The following is a 19,444-nucleotide window of genomic DNA, read 5'->3' as shown; positions in this document are numbered from 1 at the left end:
CCGCCAACACGCCACCTAACAGGGATTATCTTGAGATCGACGGAGACTCCGTACTTTTAGGTCTCCTTGTCGTCAAACTCAATCGGGCAGTGGTACGGATCTGGGATAATGCGTTCTTGGACAGACCTCACCTGATGGTTGACAAATTCTGCCTGACACGTCAATGGTTCGACTCCTAGCCTCTCCTGACTAGAGCTCAAGAGTCAATGGGCTCTAGACCACATCTGCGCGGCTGAGTGGGGACGGCAAGATCTCACTGAGGAGTAAAATATGGGTCTTCAGGCAGAGTTTGTGAAGGTGATGTAAGACTTACCCGATGGACTCCGCACATGATCTCCTCTTGTCTGAGCTAGACTTCTGGTGCAGAAAGACGAAAAGGAAACGTCAACGGGGAATAGTGATTGGAAGCAGCTCACTTGGACACCGATTGGACTTATTTCGGGGTATTTGAATTCTTCTTAGCTATTCATACATCGAGTCCAGCGGTTACAGTGCAGTGTGTTCACCGTTGTACTACTTGTATATGGCTCTCAGTTAAAGCCGGTGCTGATGGGATGACGGAATAAGTCACAATAAACCGAACCTTAGCACTGTAGATTATTCCTTTCCGTTTGGATCTAAACTGGCAATTGATTCGCCATCAATTTCAAACAAAGCGCCGAAGTGACAGTGGACAGGATCTGTTTTTAGCCATATTAACCGCACAGGTAAGAGAGTTATGTAAAGCAAACTAGGTACACCGGGAGTACAAAAAGCAAAAAAGCCAGACCTTATGCGCTGTTTGCCAGGGTCAATGTTATGATGTTACACGGCACTTACCCTCGTGTCCAGTCGGGCATTTTGCCCACCTGTCATAGTGCTCTGTTGATGCGAGGAGTGGAAGCACTACTAAGCCAAGCCTGCAATTTGCAAGCCCAAGAACTACCTCCGTACCTTGGTACCGGCAATATTACGGGTCTTCGCATCCACTCATTCCGCCTCGTCTCTTGTTCCTAAAGAGGCAATATGTAAGCAGAGCCCTGCTAGTCTATCCTGCAATCTGCACCATTGATCAGGGGGACCGGGAAATAAAAATCGACGAGAAAAAAAGAAAATGACGGAGAAGGCGATACACGGCAAGTGCCGCAAGTCAATCAAGGAAAAAAAGAAATTATATACATCAGGTCGAGGCCTCGACACTCTCGGAGCAAATTCCGCCACGCCTCTTGCATAATGATTGAGGTCCCACACTGACGCCTTAGCCTGCCACGCTGACTCCATCGATCGTCGGTGGATATCTTGGTTATTCTTCTTCAATGCACCCCGTACGAAGTTAACGTAGGTGGAAGCAAGTCATTGAGTGTAAGGTAGGCCGGTGGCAAGACTTTGACCTCAGCTGGCCTAAGCAGTAGAAGAACGCCTCACGAAGCAACAATTCATCAGATCTTTTTTTGTTTCGGCGCAAGTCATACGAGACTCGCCTATGATAGTCTTGGAGATGCCGAAGTACATCTCAGCGGGATCACCATGAGAGATTTGCTGGCACAAGGGAACATCATTGCTGAACTCTGATCATAAGCTCTGGATTTAGGTCGAGGGATACTTTGGGTCGTTTGGATTAGTCGATCATCCAGCATTAGGTATAAGGCTATCTCCATGCCATCAGTCCACGCGTTCATACTCAAGACCTCGAATGTAGATGGAACTTTCACCTAGATTGTAGTCATGACAGGATCATCGCTACCTCTGTCATGCCAGCAGGTGGACAACACTCTGCACGTTCCTGCACTGTCCTGTCGGGGCGGTTTCGACTTCTCTTTGCTTTTTGAGGAGCTCATCCTGCGGATCCTGCCGTTGGGGATCGTCCTGATTATCGCACCGTTTCGACTCTATCATTTGTTCCGGAGACAAGCAAAAGTTGTAGCCTCGTGGTTCTTGTGGGCTAAGATTGTACGTTTCTCCAACCTCCTCTTGTACCTAGGGCGCAGTCCCTTTGTGAATTTCCAGACGTTTGCTTACCATTTCCCTTTTGGTTGTTGATGCTGTAGACTGCGTGGATTGCCTTAGGCATCGTTCAACTGGTCCTTACGGTCTATTGGGCGCTTCCAGCTGCGACCAGAACCCAGGCTTCAATTGCAGCAAACGCCATCACAACTGTTGGCCTTTTTATCCTATGTCTTTTGTCTTGTGCTGAACATCTACGGTCAACTACACCATCCTTCCTTCTGAACATCTACCTTTTTGTCACTTTGCTCTTTGACATAGCAAAGACAAGAACATTATGGCTGCGCATCAATGGCCAAACAGACGAAACAATTGCCATCCTGACCTCGGTCACAGTTGGAATCAAGTTTCTTCTTCTCATCCTTGAGGCTGTGGGGAAGAGGCACATTCTCAGAAAGGAGTACTCGGGGTATCCTCCCGAAGCTACAGCAGGGATTTTCAACCGCTTGTTCTTCGTATGGCTGAATCCGTTGTTTCGATCGGGATTCTCCAAGATCCTCGCCGTCGAGGATCTTTTCCTCCTCGATAAGCAACTTAGCTCCAGACGACTGTACAGCACCTTGGAGACTCTCTGGGACAAAGGTACCATCCGAAGACTGACTCCCTGCTCCTATAGACCGAACTGACAGGAGTTAGTCCCCAGGAAGAAACCAAATACACTGCTGTTCATCTCCTTAAAAGCATTCAAATGGCCTCTTCTCTCAGCTGTGCCGCCAAGAGCATGCCTGGCCGCCCTGAATTTCTGTCAGCCATTGCTGCTACACCGATCCCTAGCCTTCTCCACGGAACCGGTGAACAATCACACGAACAGCATCGGATATGGCTTGATAGGTGCCTACATACTCGTTTACACTGGAATGGGCGTGAGTACACAGGTTTTTCCAATCCGCAATACGTGACCTTCTAACGTTGAACCGCCTACAGGTTACGATGGGCCAGTACCAGCATATGACGTATCGCACCATCACCATGGTTAGAGGAGGTGTCGTCTCGATGATCTACAACAAAGCAAGCAGGCTAGGTGTCAAAGATGCCGATCCCGCTGCATCCCTCACCTTGATGAGTGCGGATATTGAAAGGATCGTTCAGGGCTGGCAAACAATTCATGATATCTGGGGTAATGCCGCTGAAATAGCCCTGGCAATTTACCTGCTGGAGCGGCAGTTAGGTGTCGCCTGCGTGGTTCCTGTAGGAGTTGCTCTTGGTAAGATTAGATTTTCTCTCCAGGGTTTCCTGTGAACCAACTGACTGTGACCAGTGGCTCTTATCGGATGTCTTATCGCGCTGTCTTTTGTGATGGCAAGGCAGGCAGTGTGGCTCGAAGCAATTGAAAGGCGCATTTCATCCACCGCTTCAATGCTTGGCTCAATGAAGGGAATCAAGATGTTGGGTCTCAAGTCTGCCATCATGAAAAGCCTACACGGTCTGCGGCTGGAGGAACTCGACATCTCGAAGAGATTCCGAAGACTCTTAGTCTGGAACATGGCTCTAGGTATGTTGATCTCATTGTATAGCGTGATTTCCTGGTCTCTGACAATTCCATGCAGGTTGGACCACTCGCATCTTCGCTCCTATCTTCGCACTCGGAGCATTCTATGGTATAATGCATAGCAGAGGAAAAGATTCTGCGTTTGATATGACCACAGCTTATACGTCTTTGTCACTCTTTGCACTACTAGCAGATCCACTCCTTTCTCTTGTCATGGCTCTAATGACATTCGTTGGCTCTATTGGTTCTTTCAGCCGTATTCAGGAATTCCTAGAGAAAGACGATCACGTTGATTGCCGGCTTAAGCCTTCGCACACCTCTTATGACAGCTTTGAACCGAAAGCTGTGGTTCTGGTGGATGATTCGGACGCCACGCTATCTGAAACCGCTTCGGATCGGTCGATCCATCGTGCGAAATCCGTGTATCACGATGCACTGACAGTAAGGAATGCAACGTTTGCCTGGGATGCTGAGAAAGAGCCTGTCCTAAAGGGCTTAACAATGAGCATCTCGCGGGGAAGTTTCACTATGATTGTTGGGCCCTCTGGCTGCGGCAAGTCAACATTGCTGAAGGCTATTCTCGGCGAGGTTCCATGCGTGAATGGGGATATAAGACTATCGTCCGAAAGCGTTGCATTTTGCGACCAGACGCCGTGGCATATGAATGCAACCATTCGGGAGAGCATCGTTGCAATGTCAAGTTTTGACATAGAGTGGTATGCAAGTGTTATACGCGCTTGCGCTCTTGTCCAAGACTTTGAACAATTACCACGAGGAGACGAGACAGTGATTGGGAGCAAGGGAATTGCTCTGAGTGGAGGGCAAAGCCAACGAATTGTAGGTTTAGTGCCCTACGATACGAAGTCTCGCTAATATGATAAATGATCATAGGCCCTTGCAAGAGCTGTGTATGCTAGGAAAGATTTTGTCCTCCTCGATGATGCGTTCAGCGGCTTGGATGCGGCAACAGAGGACTACGTCTTCCACAGTCTTATTGGCATCCACGGCTTGCTACGCAAAATTAGCTCGACGGTCATCGTTGCTTCATCGTCAGGTGTGTCACCCTAGCATGATCGATCATTTTTGCGTCCATACTAATCACATACAAATAATTATAGCCAAAAGACTACCTTATGCCGATCAGATTGTGGTGCTGGACAAATTGGGTCATGTGTCAGAGCAAGGAACCTTCAAGGCACTCGATTCTGCTGGCGGATATGTCTCAAGCTTCGGATTGGGCTCCCCTGAATGGAAGTCCAAAATCGACAAGCCTTCTGTAACCGACCTTGCTAAACCGAAGACTTTGCGACCCAGCAAGACAGAGGCGATCAAAGAAGACCCACGAAGACAGAGCGGCGACTTGTCAATCTATTTATACTACGTTCGATCAATCGGCTGGCTACCCACGGTAATCTTCCTAGTGGCTATCTCAGGATTTGTGTTTTGCATATCCTTCCCAAGTACGGTGTCTCTAACTCTGTTTTAGCGTTTCATGCTAACCGATATGACAGGCATCTGGGTCAAATGGTGGGCAATCTCAAACGAGGAAGACCCCAATGGCCGTACTGGATATTATCTCGGAATCTACGCAATGCTCGGCGCTGTCGGCATGCTTTCTCTGGTCATCGGCTGCTGGTGGGAAAGCCCTAACTCCCAAACACGAGCGAGAAACTAACATGCGTTGTAGGGAGATGGTGATCAACATGGTACCCAAATCTGGTGAAAGCTTTCATAGAAGGTTGCTAGCAACCGTTCTGAGGTGCGTTACGATTCTTCATCCCTCATAGACGTCTCTAACTGTTGGTAGCGCGCCCATGTCGTTCTTTGCGGCAACGGATAGTGGCTCTATACTCAATCGGTTCAGCCAGGACTTGCAGCTCATTGATATGGAGCTCCCAGTTGCAGCCATTAACACATTTGCCAGTAAGTACGCCACGATTTTGTAAGTTTCGCAAGCCGCTCACCATACACTCTCTAGCTTTGGTTCTCTGTCTCGCCCAAATGATCCTCATGGGTATTGCTTCCAGATATGCAGCTATCTCATTTCCGTTGGTGATTCTCACCGTATACTCAATCCAGAAGGTATACCTTCGGACTTCACGGCAGCTGCGGTTCTTGGACCTCGAAGCGAAGGCACCTTTGTACTCTCACTTCAGCGACTGCCTCAACGGCCTGGTGACTTTGAGAGCCTTCGGCTGGCAGCGAGCCCTGGCGGACAAGAATCTTCAGCTGCTTGACTATTCGCAGAGACCGTTCTATCTCCTGTACGCTATTCAGCGTTGGCTAACCCTGACGCTGGACATGGTCGTAGCGGCAATCGCCGTCATACTGATTGTGCTTGTGGTGACATTACGAGGGACAATCAGCGCAGGTGACGTTGGCGTGGCGTTGTTGAACGTGATATTGTTCAGCCAGAGCATCAAACTGCTGGTCACATTCTGGACAAATCTTGAGACCCATATTGGCTCCATCGTGCGTATCCGCTCTTTCACCGAGACCGTCAGCTCAGAGGACTTGCCGACTGAAAAGGACGACGTGCCTCCCAACTGGCCTTGGGGAGGAGACATCGAATTGAAATCCGTGTCTGCGGAGTACAGGTATGCAGATTGCCTTCAAGCTAATAGATACCCACTAACGCCATATGAAGACCTTCGGAGCCAGTCCTGCGTGATGTGTCTTTGACCATTCAGTCAGGAGAAAAAGTCGGGATATGCGGGAGGACAGGCAGGTAAGTTCAGTCTAATTCCCTAATCAGACCGAGCCATAATCTAATTACACCACTCCAGCGGCAAAACCTCACTGATCATGGGTCTCTTCCGAATGGTCGAGCTCAGCTCCGGAAGCATCCATATCGACGGCATCGACATCAGCAAGATCCCCCGTCAAGAGATCCGCTCACGCATCAACGGCGTATCTCAAAGCCCGCTCCTGATCAAAGGCACCATAAGACGCAACATGGACCCCGAAGGCTCCCACAGCGACAAAGCCATTATCGAAGCCCTAAATTCTGTAGGGCTATACACCAAGATCCAGGAGAAAGGCGGACTAGACACCGACATCAGCGAGGTCTTCCTCTCGCAAGGCCAACAACAGCTCTTCTGCCTCGCGCGAGCAATCCTCCGGCCGGGGAAGGTCCTCGTCCTAGACGAAGCTACAAGCAAGTACGTCACGTTTTTCCTCTCTTTCCACCTTACTCATAGGATATCATACTGATCATATCCACCACCACAGCGTCGACGCAAAGACAGACGAAATCATGCAAAGAGTCATCAGAGAGAAATTCAGAACGCACACCATCCTCGCCGTTGCCCACAAACTCGAGACAATCCTCGACTACGATAAGGTCGTTGTCCTTGACGCAGGCCGCGTCGTGGAATCCGGGGATCCATGTACTCTTCTCTCTACGGAGAGCTCCTACTTCAGCAGACTATACGCGAGCTCGATGGCGGAGCAGCAGTAGATTGCTGACGTTGCTGAGCCCAGCACATGACTCGTAATTCTAGGGTTTTCGATGCTAAGTATGGAGTAAACGGTTGGAGTAGTATAGCATACATGCATTAGTGAATATAATAATAATTAGTCCGAATATTAATGGCTTTACGGACAACGGTAGTGCTGCAATTTTGCATACAAGTCTGCAGCGACAAATAGTCTCAGCCACAGTAGTCTCGTCAAGCGAGTCATGTAGAATCAAGGCCACTACGCAGCAGTCCACAACCAAAGACGCATGCCACCAAGACAAAAATGCAAGCTGCAAGTATTTATTCCCACTCCTGACCATGACATGACTATGACTATGACTACCCAGTACAGTACTGCTGCTTAAACATTCAATAACAGAAACGAGGAGGTAGATGAGAAGAGTTAAGAGAAAAACATTATCCGTCCTATTTGCACCATATGTTGCAATTGCGATCAATCCAGGCCAGAACCAGAATGAGTAAGTAACAAGTCATGAAGCCTCTTGTCCTTTATCCGCAATACAGAAAGTTGAATCTCAAGTTCCAAGTGCAACGCCTGAGTCTAAACTCTGAGGAACAAAGATTGTTCAAGTCGCGCATCTATGCAAGGACCATTGTATCATCATTATCTGCTTCCGGCACGTCAAGAAGCCCAAATTCCCAATCTCCTCTTTCGATTCTGCTGACTCGGTCCAACTCGGACTGGTACTCGCGACGGAGGTGGTCGAGAGTCACTATGACTCGTCGTTGGCGGTGGTTGTTGGCACCGGCGCTGGGGGCCGAGGACTTGCTGTCTCTGTGAGTATGAGGTTTGATAGCGCTTGTGCTGGAGCTGATACTGCGTCTAGATCCGGTGGGTGTAAGAGAGCTAGTATCTGCATCGTCCATGAAGACATTGCCGTCATCGTCCGCTTGAACGCTGCGGCGACGGACCACGGACGTCGATTCTTCCTTCTCGACGAGGATGTAGGCTTCGCTCTTGTCGACGCAGCCAAGTAGGTTGATGAGAGATAGAAGCTCGTTGCGAATTTCCTTGCTCTCCGGGTCATCCTCCTCAACCGTCTGCCGCGCGTCGTCAGTATCTCTGCCTTTGGCTAGAACCAAATGATTCGACGGGCTATCTCTAGCATGTCTTAGACGTTGGACGTTTCGGTACGCGATTTCGGCGGCTCCGCGATAATCATTACGGGCAACACGGTATGCTTGCAGGATGCGCTGATAATCTGGTGTGGTGTCGGCCCACTTTGTTCCAGCTTCCAATAGAGAACTAAAAGAGGTCTGCTTCCGAGCAAGGGAGACAAGAGTGTCATCCACATGAGTGGCGATATTTGGGAGGAGAGATGTGGGAAAGTGTAGAATCTGCTGAAGTCCAGACAGGCCTGGTCCGGATGCATTCAATATGGCGGTGATAAGAGAGGAGAGGGCGGATCGCTGCAGCGCATGATCCTCGTATCGAGACATTGCTGAATAGGCCTGGTCAAATTGGCAGGTCTTCAAGGACGCATAGAAAAGACGCGAGAGCAGGTCGGTGCGCATATTAATACGCTCCGGGTCCTTTTCGTTCCTATTCTCACTTGCGAGCGCTTGTAGTGCAAGGCTGGCAAAGTCTGCAACGTGGGAAAAGGATCGTGCCTGTTCGAATATCGACAAGATATGTTGGAAGTATTTGGGGAGACCGTTGTGGAAGCAGTCTACCGAGACGATGTCCAGTAGCGTTGATGACATCTCGTGCAAGTTGCCGAGAGGTTTACCACATGCTATAATACGTTAGACGGTCGGGATTGAGGTACACAGCCAAGTATAACTTACAGAGGAGGTATGCAGCCTTACGGAAGTACAAAGCCGCAGTGTCGAATTCGGACATCGCCACATATAAACGACCCTTCACATAGGTTGACCATGATGTGGTCGCTTGGAAGCGCAGGAAATCCCAGGCAAGGTCAATGTTGTTCTTCGCAATGAGATCGCACTGAATGTAAACCAATGCGTTCGGGTAGGCCACTTCCCCTTGGCGAGTCACCCAGGAAAGAACATCTCGAATACCAAGTGTCAGTGTGTAGCTCTGGGGCAAGCCAATGGCTTGGCGGGGTTTAATATCAGTAGCAAACAGATCCTCCAAAATAGTCACCACTCGCTCGCTATTGCCCTTGGGTGTAGAGTCTTTCAGAGAGAACGTCGACTTGGATGTATCGCTAATGGCGCTCGGAGACTTGTCGATACACTTTCGGACGTTCGAGCTGAGCCAGGACATCATCTCGTATTCTCTCAAAAGAGAGATGAGCGTAGCAAAGAGATCACCGGCATCGAAAGTCGACCCATCCTCCTGCTGGACCTCTCCGTCCACGAAGACCACGAGGAGTAACAGGTCGATGAGGAGCTGCCGTGTGTTCTCGATGGTCTCCTGGGCGCCGTTGACGGTTACTTTCACCCCGAAACGAGTGGGAAGGAGTTCGGAATCTTTGCCGGGGAACCCAAGAGGGATCGTGTCAATGATGGTGTAGAAGACATCATTCGACAAGTTGTAAATATTCAAACGCTCATTCATTGCAGCAAGCAGGCTGTCGTAAGTTTTATTGGAAACCTGCTCGGTAAAGTCGCACCGCTCACGGAAGGCGTCCACGCGGTCTGGGATGGAAGATGAAGGCTCGGCATAGACTTCTGCCTCAAGGGCGCAGTGGCACGCTGCTTCCAGTTCAGGGGGGAACCGTTTCCTGAAGCCGGAAGCAACCCTCAACAAGAAAGATGCTTGTTCGAACAAATCGCCAATCTCTGAGCCCAGGTTCCTGTGGCTCCACCGATCGGCTATCTTGGGTCCTTCTGTTCGAAGCTCGGAGCCTGAATTATGCAGGAGCAACTCGGTAGGGCTACATTCGCGAATGACTGCACAGCTATCCGAGAAAAGCATCCACGGAACTTCGTTGTAGACATCATACGCGAGGCGAATCGCTGCGAATCTTCGCTTGTTGATGTCCTCCGCGATCTGCCAGAATTGGCGCCATTTGGAGTCTGTGTCTGCTCGGTACCTTGCGAAATCCATGTCATCCTCCGCATACTTACGAAGGGAAACTGTGGCAGCGACCGTCGAACAGAGTCGTTCTTGAAGAGGGGCGCTTTTCTTCGGTGCAGTAGGAAAGGACAGGGGCCGAAGTGCTTCCTGATAAACAGACAAAGCAGTCTCAAGTACCTCCGGTGAGTATCGGTTCGGCTGTAGGAGGAAGCTCAACCACTTCTCCGTCGGGTCCAGAGCATCCTCTGATGTAACAGCCGGTAATGATGCGTGTGTCCGCGTGTCCATGGCCGTAGACACCCAATTCGTCGTCCAATCTGTCACCAGCGTCTCGAAGCTGAAATGCAGTGTATACAGTTGGTACACGCTGTTATTTCTCCAGAGCACCCACAGCTCCATACGCTTCCCTTCCTCCATGGGCTTGACCTGGAAATCTGCGATACTCCAAAACATGCTCCCTGTTGAGTCCGGATCCAATGGCGTCAGTGCAGCATCAGGAAAGAGGTCCTCAACGACCAGCTGAGACGTCAGGCCACCTTTGACAGCCCAGAACTTGAAGCGCCCATCCTCGAAGGGCGAATAGGTGACTATGTAGTAGCGATAACCGCCATCCAGCGCTCTCTCCACGTTAAACACACGAATGAACGATGATTCGGCGGGGTTTAACGAGTATGCTGCAGATTCCTGCTGTTGTGCTGGTCGGTCCAAGAGATCCTTCGTGGCGGCTAGTCTGTTCGTAGCGAGGTTCCATATCTTCAGAGTGTGATTCAAGCAAACTGCGAATGCATATGTTTGGTCGGATGTAGTGGCAATCGCAGTGGCCGCGTTTACATCGAGGTTGCGTCCCTGGTACTTGATCGTGGGTTGCGCATGCCATCGGACGAGACCGCGAATCGACGCCCCCCAGGTTCTCTCGTCAAATGTCAAAGGAGTCCAATGTGAGCCTTTGAAGCACAAAAACGTTAGTACAACACTTTCGCATTAGGGAGAAGGCATCGGGAGGGGAAGTACCATCGTCACCAGCCCTCCTAGTCAGGCGCAGCAGCGCGCCGCTATCAAGGGAAATAAACAACTCGAGCGGACTGCTTGCATGTAACCGATGGGGATGCGAGAAAGCCAGAGGTGCCGGTGTGCAGGATTTGCACCACTCAGATACATTCTCATCAATTGCCGCCAGTCGTCGAAAGAACTCCGGGCGCAGAGTCAACGTGTGCAGCTGCTTGGAAGCCGTGATCACAAACACACTCAACACGTCATGATCCTCCAAGTCAGCGATATCAACCCCGGATGGAAGGATCTCTTCCTGGAAGTCGAAGCGTAATGTGATGTCGTATTCATGATGCTCAATTCCTCCCTTTGTCAAATCCACGCACTGGATCTCCAGGACCTTGTTGTCGTTAATCACCCGCCAGAGAAAGCTTCGGGGATAGACTTTGTGTTTCCGGAAGTAAATTGACCCCTGTGTAGCTAGGTATCGGCGAGAAAACTCCTCCTCGTCTTTCGCTGCTGGTTCTTCAGGACTCGCGAGGGATGAGGCTATCGAAAATCGGGCGCGGTTTCGCGAGCTCTCTTGGTTTGGAATCTGGATGTTAGCGACGGTGTTCGGCGAGTACGGCCGGAGGTCGACTCTTGTGTCCTTATAGATTTTCGCCATGGCGGATTGACACTAGATCACCTTCCACGAATATGTAAATGGTGATCTCAAGCCTCCATGGCCGATATCAAGGAGATGGAACGGATGTGTTGCGATTTGGCGGAGTTGAAAGGCGGAAGCTGAAGCTCTTTTGCTACTCAAAAAAAACAGGGTCTTGGCGCGGGTTGACGCAACGCGGTGTTAAGTGTTGATCACCAACGACAACCAACAATCAGAACGATCAATTTAACTCAGATTGAATAGTTAAGTGCGGATGAACCTTTTCCTTCAGGCTAAGAGCATAAAAGAAATCTACATATTTTACATGGGCAATCTTTCAGCGGCACCAGTGTCAAACATCGGAACATGCTCACATCTATCAAAATTAAGACTCTCTGTGATATACATTGCACGCTAGAAAACAAGTATAAGAATATATGTACTTTAGCAAAATGCAAAGAATCGTCATGGCATCTTGAATGTCGTGGAAAGGTCCGATAATGCATCTAATCATTCTCCAGATCCTTGGGGCTTGGATCTCCTATTCCATCCTCGTTGATGGCAAAGAGACAGTCACTTTCTGGTAGACATGGACTGTCATAGATCTTGCAAATTCTGGTCTCACCCCTACCCTTCTTCAAGCTCAATCTGGTCGTACTGGCATGCGCAATGATGTTACCACCAATGGGCTTCTTCGGGTCGGGGTTGAACATCGCACTTGGACCACCGTCAACCTGAGCGACTACTTGGTTTGTGATGACGACGGCAATTCCAAATTCATCCGCCAGTCGTTGCAGGGTCCGCATGAACTTGGCGAGATGCGTCTGTCGAGACGAGAGCTCACCACGACCGTTAAAATCCGTCCGGTACAATGAAGTGGCGGAGTCCACAACAAGAAGTGAGAAACGCGTCTCACACATCATTTGAGATGCCTGATTGAGTAGTTGGAGCTGGTGATCTGAATTGTAGGCTCGAGCATAGGCGACGTTGTCCAGAACCTCTTCTCCTACCAGTCCATAACGCTGGGCCACCGCTAATAGACGCACCGGACGGAAAGTTCCCTCGGTGTCAATATAGAGACACTTGCCCTCGCCTCCACCCATATCAAACGGCAGTTGACAGGTGACGGCAAGCGTATGGCATATTTGACTCTTTCCTGTCCTGAACTCCCCGAAGATCTCGGTGATGGACCCCGTTTCGATGCCTCCTCCCAATAATGTATCTAGTTGCTTGGACCCTGTCGTAATCGAGATAAGTTCACTTCGTCGGGCGTGCATCTCTGTGGCGGTTGTGAAGCCCATTGGCACGAGTTTGGCGGCTAGAAAGTAAGAGTCAGACAGACGCGATGTTCAGGGGTCTGGGTTGGCCCACCCTCGACTAAGATTTTGGTCGCCTTCTGTTCTGAAATTCCCTTAATCTGTTCCAGCAATCGCTTCGGCCTGGATAATTCGGAGTGTGAGTAGTTCTCTGTGAATTACGCGGAGCTAAAGCACGCATAGGAAGACCTACGTATATGCGATTGACTCGACTGTGTGATAGCCCGCATCAACAAAGAGCTTGATATCTCTACTGGTCAAACCTGCAACTCCCTATACCGACTGCATCAGCAATTCTCCTCGTATATTGACGTAAAGACACATGGTGTCTTAATATTCCTTCCACTCCTCGATTACTCACCTCCAGAGCTGAGAGCGGAGTGGGTGCGCCTGGGCCTGGCAATCCGCTGTCATCATACTCATTTTGGGTCTCCATATCGGCCGTCATTATGTCGACTGAGAAAGTGAATCAAGATGTGTAGGCGCTCTTGGTACTTCGACGAACCCGGCAAAGAAAGTGGTCTTGACGCGGGAGGACGCGTTTTCCAGTCAATCCGTAGCCTTCTGCGTTAATTCAAGGATCAATCAGCTTGAAGACTAGAGACCCAGAGGCGTTGCCACAGACTATTCGACAATATGACCCAACAGCAGAAGTTTCAGCTCATTAATGTGGCAAATTGCCTGGTCGTCGCTCAACTAAACAACCGGAGAGATCGCGGACGCGTCCTAACTGTCACGAGGTCACGTGCCATGTCAGCCTAGATGGCTGCCTGAGATGGGTAACGCCAACGATCAAATCCAACAACAGCGATAACAGAGGTTGCAAATGCCAAATCTCAATCCACTATCGAACGGCTCCCTCAGTGGGGTGCTACGGGCGATAGTCTATTATTGCTACCATCTCTGTGAAATGTTACTCGAGATATGAGATCGTTAGAGGAGCGAAGAGCATAATCCTGACTCAAGGAATATTCAAGCTTGTACTATATAAGATACAATCGTTACCCTCGACGATTGAAGAGCTCAGTCATCTCAGCCTGATATGTGTGAGTGAGCGGAGGCATCATATACGAATGCGAGTTGGGTCCTTTGAATATGTCTCTGAATAATCGAGAAGCTACATTACGCAACTGCTTCGGAATGTGCGTAGTTGTTCTCGTAACGCAGAAAAAGGAATATCATGATTGTGAGTAGCCGGAAGCAATCCCTACTTGTGTCGATGCACGCCATCTCGCGGTAGAGGCTTCAGCTGGAATTCCTCTTTCGGACGAGTTTGAATATTTTCCTCGATCAACTTGCTGATCCTGCGCCTGAAATCTTCTGACGATTGCCCTCGATGGTGCCCTAGAACTAGACATGACATGTTAGCATCTTGAAAAGCACAGCAGCCATGTCATTTTTCTTCAATGCACTCACCGTCAGCGACCGACTTCCGCTTGGTCTTTTCGGGGGACTTTGTCAGCCATGAGCTATGTGGGCCGAAGAATCCTCGCGATGATCGTCTATCTGATCCGACCGAGTTTTGGGACTCCTGAGGCGTAACAATATCTGAATGGATGAGCTGATTTTCAGGAAGTCTTTCGGAATCACCGCTGTTGGACTTGCTGCTATCTGCAATCTCTTTTTTGGACGGCGCCACAAATCGTTGAGAGTCACCACCGGCTGCCTTGAGAGCAGGCTGTTCCTTGTGCCAGCGGGATTGCACATCGCTTGCCGTGTCAGCAGACGAAGTTTTTTGGGTTTGCTTTACGACTGGCGTCGTCGGCCTGCTTGCGGTGGGGCTTGCGAGCTGCGCTGGACTTGATGTGTTGCTGGTAGAGATCCAAATACCATCTACCTGGACACCCTTCTCCAGCGCTCGGGCGCCAAATGGTATGTCGCTGCCTCCAGTCAACACCGGACGTAACTCGGTCCCCCGCTCTATTCTCTGATACGCTTCAGCGGCGGCATGTTTTCTGGTCATTCGTCGGTTATACGCAAGGACGCAGAAAGCGTAGATGAGGACGAGCGCCTGTGAGATGATCAGCGCCGTTTTTGTGAACATTGGGAGAGTCCATCCTACCAGGAGAACTGCAAGAACCTGTTCCATTTGCCATTAGGTTCGATCACTTTGTATCATTGATCTCATCGAACTTACCATGCTCAGTTTCTGCCAGAGAGCCCAATTCACCCAGAAACGCATCGTGTATGCTTTGCTGGCTTCTCGCCAGTGAGACCTCCGGGTGTCGAGCGTACAGGCAGGTCGGGTTGCAGTGAGGCAACGATGACCAGTACTCAATTCGATATTTGAAGCGCGGATTTATAGGGATATGAGGACGCATGGATACGGCAAGGGACTTGGGAGAGGGGTCTCAGCCTGCTGGGATGGTGTAGGGCAGGAGAGACATGGCCCTGTATTGGTAGCTACGAGAGTTGGAAGGAGCGCCGTTTGCCAGGGAGCTTGTCTGTTTGCTGCAGTGGCTTCTGCCGTAGCACACAATGTCGAGTCTACATATGATTAATTCCACAGGTTTGTAGTAGTAAGAGATAACATTGTAGGATAAAGACATTCCCATAGGATATCATAACTCCGCATCTTCTCAACACTCATACTAGCTACAGCTCTATCAGCAATCATTCTTTATGTGATGACTATCGAGATACTAAGTAGTTAATATCGTTCAGTCGCTTGAAGTGCGTGATTGAGAATGTATTGAAAAACAAATAGAATGTGGTTGGAGAATGGTGATGGTGGCAAAAAAGAAAACAAAAAGAAGAGATTGCGGTTGTCCAGCCAAACAGCCAATTTCCCTGTAACGGGTAGGTGTCCTCCGGCGACGCCATCCCAGGGTGGAAGTGTCTCTGCAGAATTGCTTCCCTCAAGTATCACTTCCATTGCTTAGCGCCTTGTAGCATCGTGGATTACTCGCACGAGTACAACGACGACCCCAGGATTCGTACCGGGCACCTTTCCCGCTGGCAAATGCCGCAGCAAGGTTACTGACTTAGCGGCGGGCCTTCCACTAGGTTATCCATGACAGATTTAAAGAAATTTCTCTCCGTTCAAAAATATATCGCAAGATCCCTTAACCATCGTCTTGGGCACAATAATCCCGTCTTCAGTGATAAACAATCAATTCGCCTGGTTTAAACTATCGATTTCTTCTCAATCCGCGCGTTTTGTTTCAGCCTCTCATGTAATTAAATAATACTCTGTGGCTTGAACCATGGCAATTCACTTTGCTGCGCAGGTTACCAACCACAATGGTCCTGGCCAATGACTCCCTTGACGCAGCACAATATATATTGGCTGCATCACAATAGCTTATCATCCATGCCCACACCACATCCAGAGCGTCCAGAATTCTACACGACAGTTACCCGAGCAGCAATCTCTATCTTCGAGGCAATAGCTGTGGTAACCAGCGCACTCAGTACCATGATCAATGAGACACTTGCCGTGCACACATGTATGCTCTCGGAAGCAGTCGAACGAACTTTTGCAACCCATCATGCATCTTAGGAGGTGGCCATCGCAAATATACCCATAGTCACAGTCCGCGCTGACCTCACACTTAGGTCTGTCCACCAGCTCGGGGGCCAATGGCCGTCTTCACCAGGACCCGTGAGGCGTTGTATCTTGTATTGATCGACCGCATGAACAACATCCAGCAGCAGGATAGCGAAGGCGACGCAGATTAATCGAGGAATGAATGCCATGGTGGACGTTATACTGCGGAGTCGCTACACAGATTCCCAGATCAATACCACAATAGAGGAGTGGCACCCGACTGAAACCACCAAAAGAGTGAAGTTTGACTTACAGCATAGGTATCTCAATCCAAAAGGCCGAAATGCCAGATCGCTCACAAGTCCATCCCAAGCACTCTGATTCCATCCAGAGAGTTGGTATGAAGTGCCTGCGCCGAGGGTCTTCCCTACTCCGAGTGTGCACATGTCCAGATTGGGCAGTTACCAACTCACCGTGGGTCGCTCCATAGTGACTGCCAATATCAAACCAACACATGGATATCGGCTGTTCGTGGCAGTTACTTTAAACGTCCGGGGAAGCTCGTCCATAGGCTTGCTTTTCCGCGGGCCTTCTGGATACACATGTCCATACTATGTATGTGCTCACTCCGCAATAGCCGGCTGTTCTACTACCAGATACCAGTAGCCATATGCCGTGCAGATATATATATATGTATACGCATTCAGACGCTCCAGAAATCTACATGCATGTGGGGATACGATCGAGACCGGATGCTTGCGGGAGTACATATCTACCCTTGCCATTAAGCAAACAATTCTCGATGATCCTGTCGTCGTTTCCGTACTCGACCAGCCTGAGACGGGGTCATCCTCCAGCCGAGATCCGAAATAAAAGGACCCTGCCCCCCTGGAGAAAGGGCTACTTATGGTGCCTAGCATGCGGTTTACCACTATTTCTCGGTCCAAATGACTGTAAAGCTGCAGGCGATAAAGGCAATAAATTTTTACCCGTCGATGAGCCGAGTGCATGGCTATAGAGAACCTCGAGCAGTAACCTAACCAATATGCCGATAACTAAGATCAGAAATGATGCAAGCGTCTCGTGAGAACAGAAGTCGTTGAAAAGCAAACAATAACATCATGATAGTTATCACTGATTTATGTATCACGTGCAGTTCAAAGCCCATCAAAACTCCTACTATGCAAGTACTCACCCGCTGGTGATTTATGCATAAACTATATGAGTGTACCAGTGGTAATTTCCCTCCATTAGGCGTCTTGGACCTGCCGAGACAGTACGCAACCGAGGTACCTGAGTACCAATGTGTTGACGCAATTGCCACCTATGATATTCGATGGTTTTATTGATTGGGGGACATTTTCAATGAAGGCACGAGGAAGGCATAAACTGCATCCGGGGATCCTTACAGTTCAGTGTATCCATGTCCGGTACTCTTTCCCTGCTCCACTTTCGTTCCCTCCACCGCAGTCCCTACAATCAATGCTGGTTCCTGTGAAAAATGCGCCATTTAGCCTTTCACAGTGGGAACCATCCACTCCAATTGCAAGCGCAAACTGTAAAGATGTGGGGCGTCTAAAATAATACATCATGGGGAGGGATAAAGAATCTCCTTCCTTGTCTCAATGAGAAACAAGAAAAAAGGATCTCTGGGGTTGCCGATGCCTTGACGTATACGGCTGGGCTAGCAGCAAATTACCGGCCGATTTAACTACAACTAGTGAGGGAACGCAATGACTCGAGCCTTACTTCTGGTTAATGTGTTGCCGCTAGGATCGTCATCCAAGAAAGACATCCATAAATTGTACCAACGGGACCGCATTGCCGCCGATCATGTGAGATTGGGGGTGTTGCACGGTTCCTGTGCTTTAATCAATCAGATTCCCTTGCAGTTGCACACTCACACTCCTAATATATCTGGGACTCCTCCTAAGAGCCCTATATCCGGCTACTTTCTGCGATTTTGAAGTAGATTGATCTCATTACAGCATGGCTCCGTTTCGTAACTTCCTGAGCAGGAGGTCGGCGGCCCCCAATGGTGGGGAGGTTGAGAATTTCCACGAAGACAACCGGGTGTCGACAGAGAGCCATCACTCCAATCCGTTGAGCATCAGAAAAAGCTACGAAAAAGAACCCCAGAATATAAATTGAGCGGTATGCTTTGACGCTCGCAAGAATCCCTAGCGCCCTATGAGAGTCGAGGTTTCTGATTCCTTAATCTACAGTTGTCGACGATAACGGGGCTTATCTGCCGGTATTTCCATCCCAACTGTCTTGAAGTCCCAGCATTCCCAACTAACGATTGTCAATCGCAGCCCTCACCTCCAGAGAAGCAGAGTTTCTGGAAGAAATATCCCGGTTCGAACCGATCGTCAAATCATCGAAGTCTCGTTGACGATAATGAACCCTTTTCAATATCCCGCGAATCATTCGATTCATACCGGCGGTCATTTGTGAGTTGGCAGGTCACTTTATTTACCCGGAGCGTATGTCGGCTGACTCCGGGTGTTCTAGGATATTTCCGCTCGCTCCCCAGTGGGCTACACCGACACGATGCCTTCTCGAACTTCACTAGACTCACGATTCTCCCGTATGACGTCGCAGTCCACATCACACACGCACGGGTTCTCGAAGCCCGAGGCTATGGAAGAAGAGAAGTTTGAGGACGTGGGACTTGACGACGAGGAGGCCAAACCCAAAAAGAAAAGCATCTTCGCTCGGTTTAGCGATTTTTCTGGCGAGTCGCAGACATCCGGAAACACGAAACCTGCATCGCAACACCTTGGATTCCACATCCCAGGCAGGAAAAAGGGATCCACCACTCTGGAGTCTGAGTTAGGTACGATCAGGCCACCTGTCGGTGCAGGGACCGAGACCGCCTGAGGTGTGTCACGCAACTCGTTTATGGATAATTCATTAGGAATTGAGTTGATTTTAGGCGTCGGGGAATGGATTCCTTGGTGTTGGACTGCTTTGTGAAAGCCGGGATTTGAAGCCGGGCGCATTTTGTTCTCTTTGTACCTATTTCACATGTGCTGTATGCGGTATGGCCTTTTGTCTTATTC

At 49.6% G+C, this 19,444-nt stretch overlaps 6 protein-coding genes across 6 annotated transcripts; 3 read left to right on the top strand and 3 right to left on the bottom strand.

The window, feature by feature from the left end:
- Positions 1-1,704: 1,704 nt before the first annotated feature.
- abcB (putative ABC multidrug transporter) lies at positions 1,705-6,932 on the top strand (the record flags this gene model as incomplete). The annotated part of the gene is made up of 15 exons (XM_024824910.1): positions 1,705-1,929; positions 2,028-2,565; positions 2,620-2,846; positions 2,908-3,187; positions 3,242-3,475; positions 3,531-4,309; positions 4,364-4,526; positions 4,591-4,932; positions 4,984-5,107; positions 5,160-5,231; positions 5,280-5,395; positions 5,451-6,069; positions 6,120-6,200; positions 6,259-6,633; positions 6,704-6,932. 15 exons carry the CDS (start codon positions 1,705-1,707, stop codon positions 6,930-6,932), a joined length of 4,404 nt encoding a protein of 1,467 aa, XP_024682927.1.
- A 310-nt stretch (positions 6,933-7,242) lies between these two features.
- P174DRAFT_389517 (nucleoporin Nup120/160) lies at positions 7,243-11,677 on the bottom strand. The gene is made up of 3 exons (XM_024823453.1): positions 10,952-11,677; positions 8,743-10,884; positions 7,243-8,690 (listed from the first exon to the last, which is right to left on the bottom strand). Exons 1-3 carry the CDS (start codon positions 11,592-11,594, stop codon positions 7,534-7,536), a joined length of 3,942 nt encoding a protein of 1,313 aa, XP_024682926.1. The 5' UTR covers positions 11,595-11,677; the 3' UTR covers positions 7,243-7,533.
- Positions 11,678-13,083: 1,406 nt separating this feature from the next.
- On the bottom strand, positions 13,084-13,336 carry P174DRAFT_441614 (recombinase RAD51). Its single transcript, XM_024827363.1, has one exon. The coding sequence runs from the start codon at positions 13,323-13,325 to the stop codon at positions 13,140-13,142; it is 186 nt and encodes a 61-aa protein (XP_024682925.1). The 5' UTR covers positions 13,326-13,336; the 3' UTR covers positions 13,084-13,139.
- Positions 13,337-13,696: 360 nt separating this feature from the next.
- Positions 13,697-15,071, bottom strand: P174DRAFT_389511 (uncharacterized protein; the record flags this gene model as incomplete). Its single annotated transcript, XM_024823452.1, has 4 exons — positions 13,697-14,233; positions 14,306-14,900; positions 14,952-14,969; positions 15,027-15,071. 4 exons carry the CDS (start codon positions 15,069-15,071, stop codon positions 14,097-14,099), a joined length of 795 nt encoding a protein of 264 aa, XP_024682924.1. The 3' UTR covers positions 13,697-14,096.
- Positions 15,072-16,202: 1,131 nt separating this feature from the next.
- On the top strand, positions 16,203-16,570 carry P174DRAFT_420877 (uncharacterized protein; the record flags this gene model as incomplete). Its single annotated transcript, XM_024824909.1, has 2 exons — positions 16,203-16,338; positions 16,461-16,570. 2 exons carry the CDS (start codon positions 16,203-16,205, stop codon positions 16,568-16,570), a joined length of 246 nt encoding a protein of 81 aa, XP_024682923.1.
- A 152-nt stretch (positions 16,571-16,722) lies between these two features.
- P174DRAFT_420876 (uncharacterized protein) lies at positions 16,723-19,262 on the top strand (the record flags this gene model as incomplete). The annotated part of the gene is made up of 4 exons (XM_024824908.1): positions 16,723-16,777; positions 18,605-18,633; positions 18,695-18,832; positions 18,894-19,262. The coding sequence occupies 4 exons, from the start codon at positions 16,723-16,725 to the stop codon at positions 19,260-19,262; spliced, it is 591 nt and encodes a 196-aa protein (XP_024682922.1).
- Between the last annotated feature and the right edge of the window lie 182 nt (positions 19,263-19,444).

The sequence above is a fragment of the Aspergillus novofumigatus genome (assembly GCF_002847465.1).
Source record: "Aspergillus novofumigatus IBT 16806 chromosome Unknown P174scaffold_4, whole genome shotgun sequence".
NCBI lineage: Eukaryota > Fungi > Ascomycota > Eurotiomycetes > Eurotiales > Aspergillaceae > Aspergillus > Aspergillus novofumigatus.
Note: the sequence above shows the minus strand (reverse complement) of the source record. Positions and strands in the feature narration are given on the sequence as shown.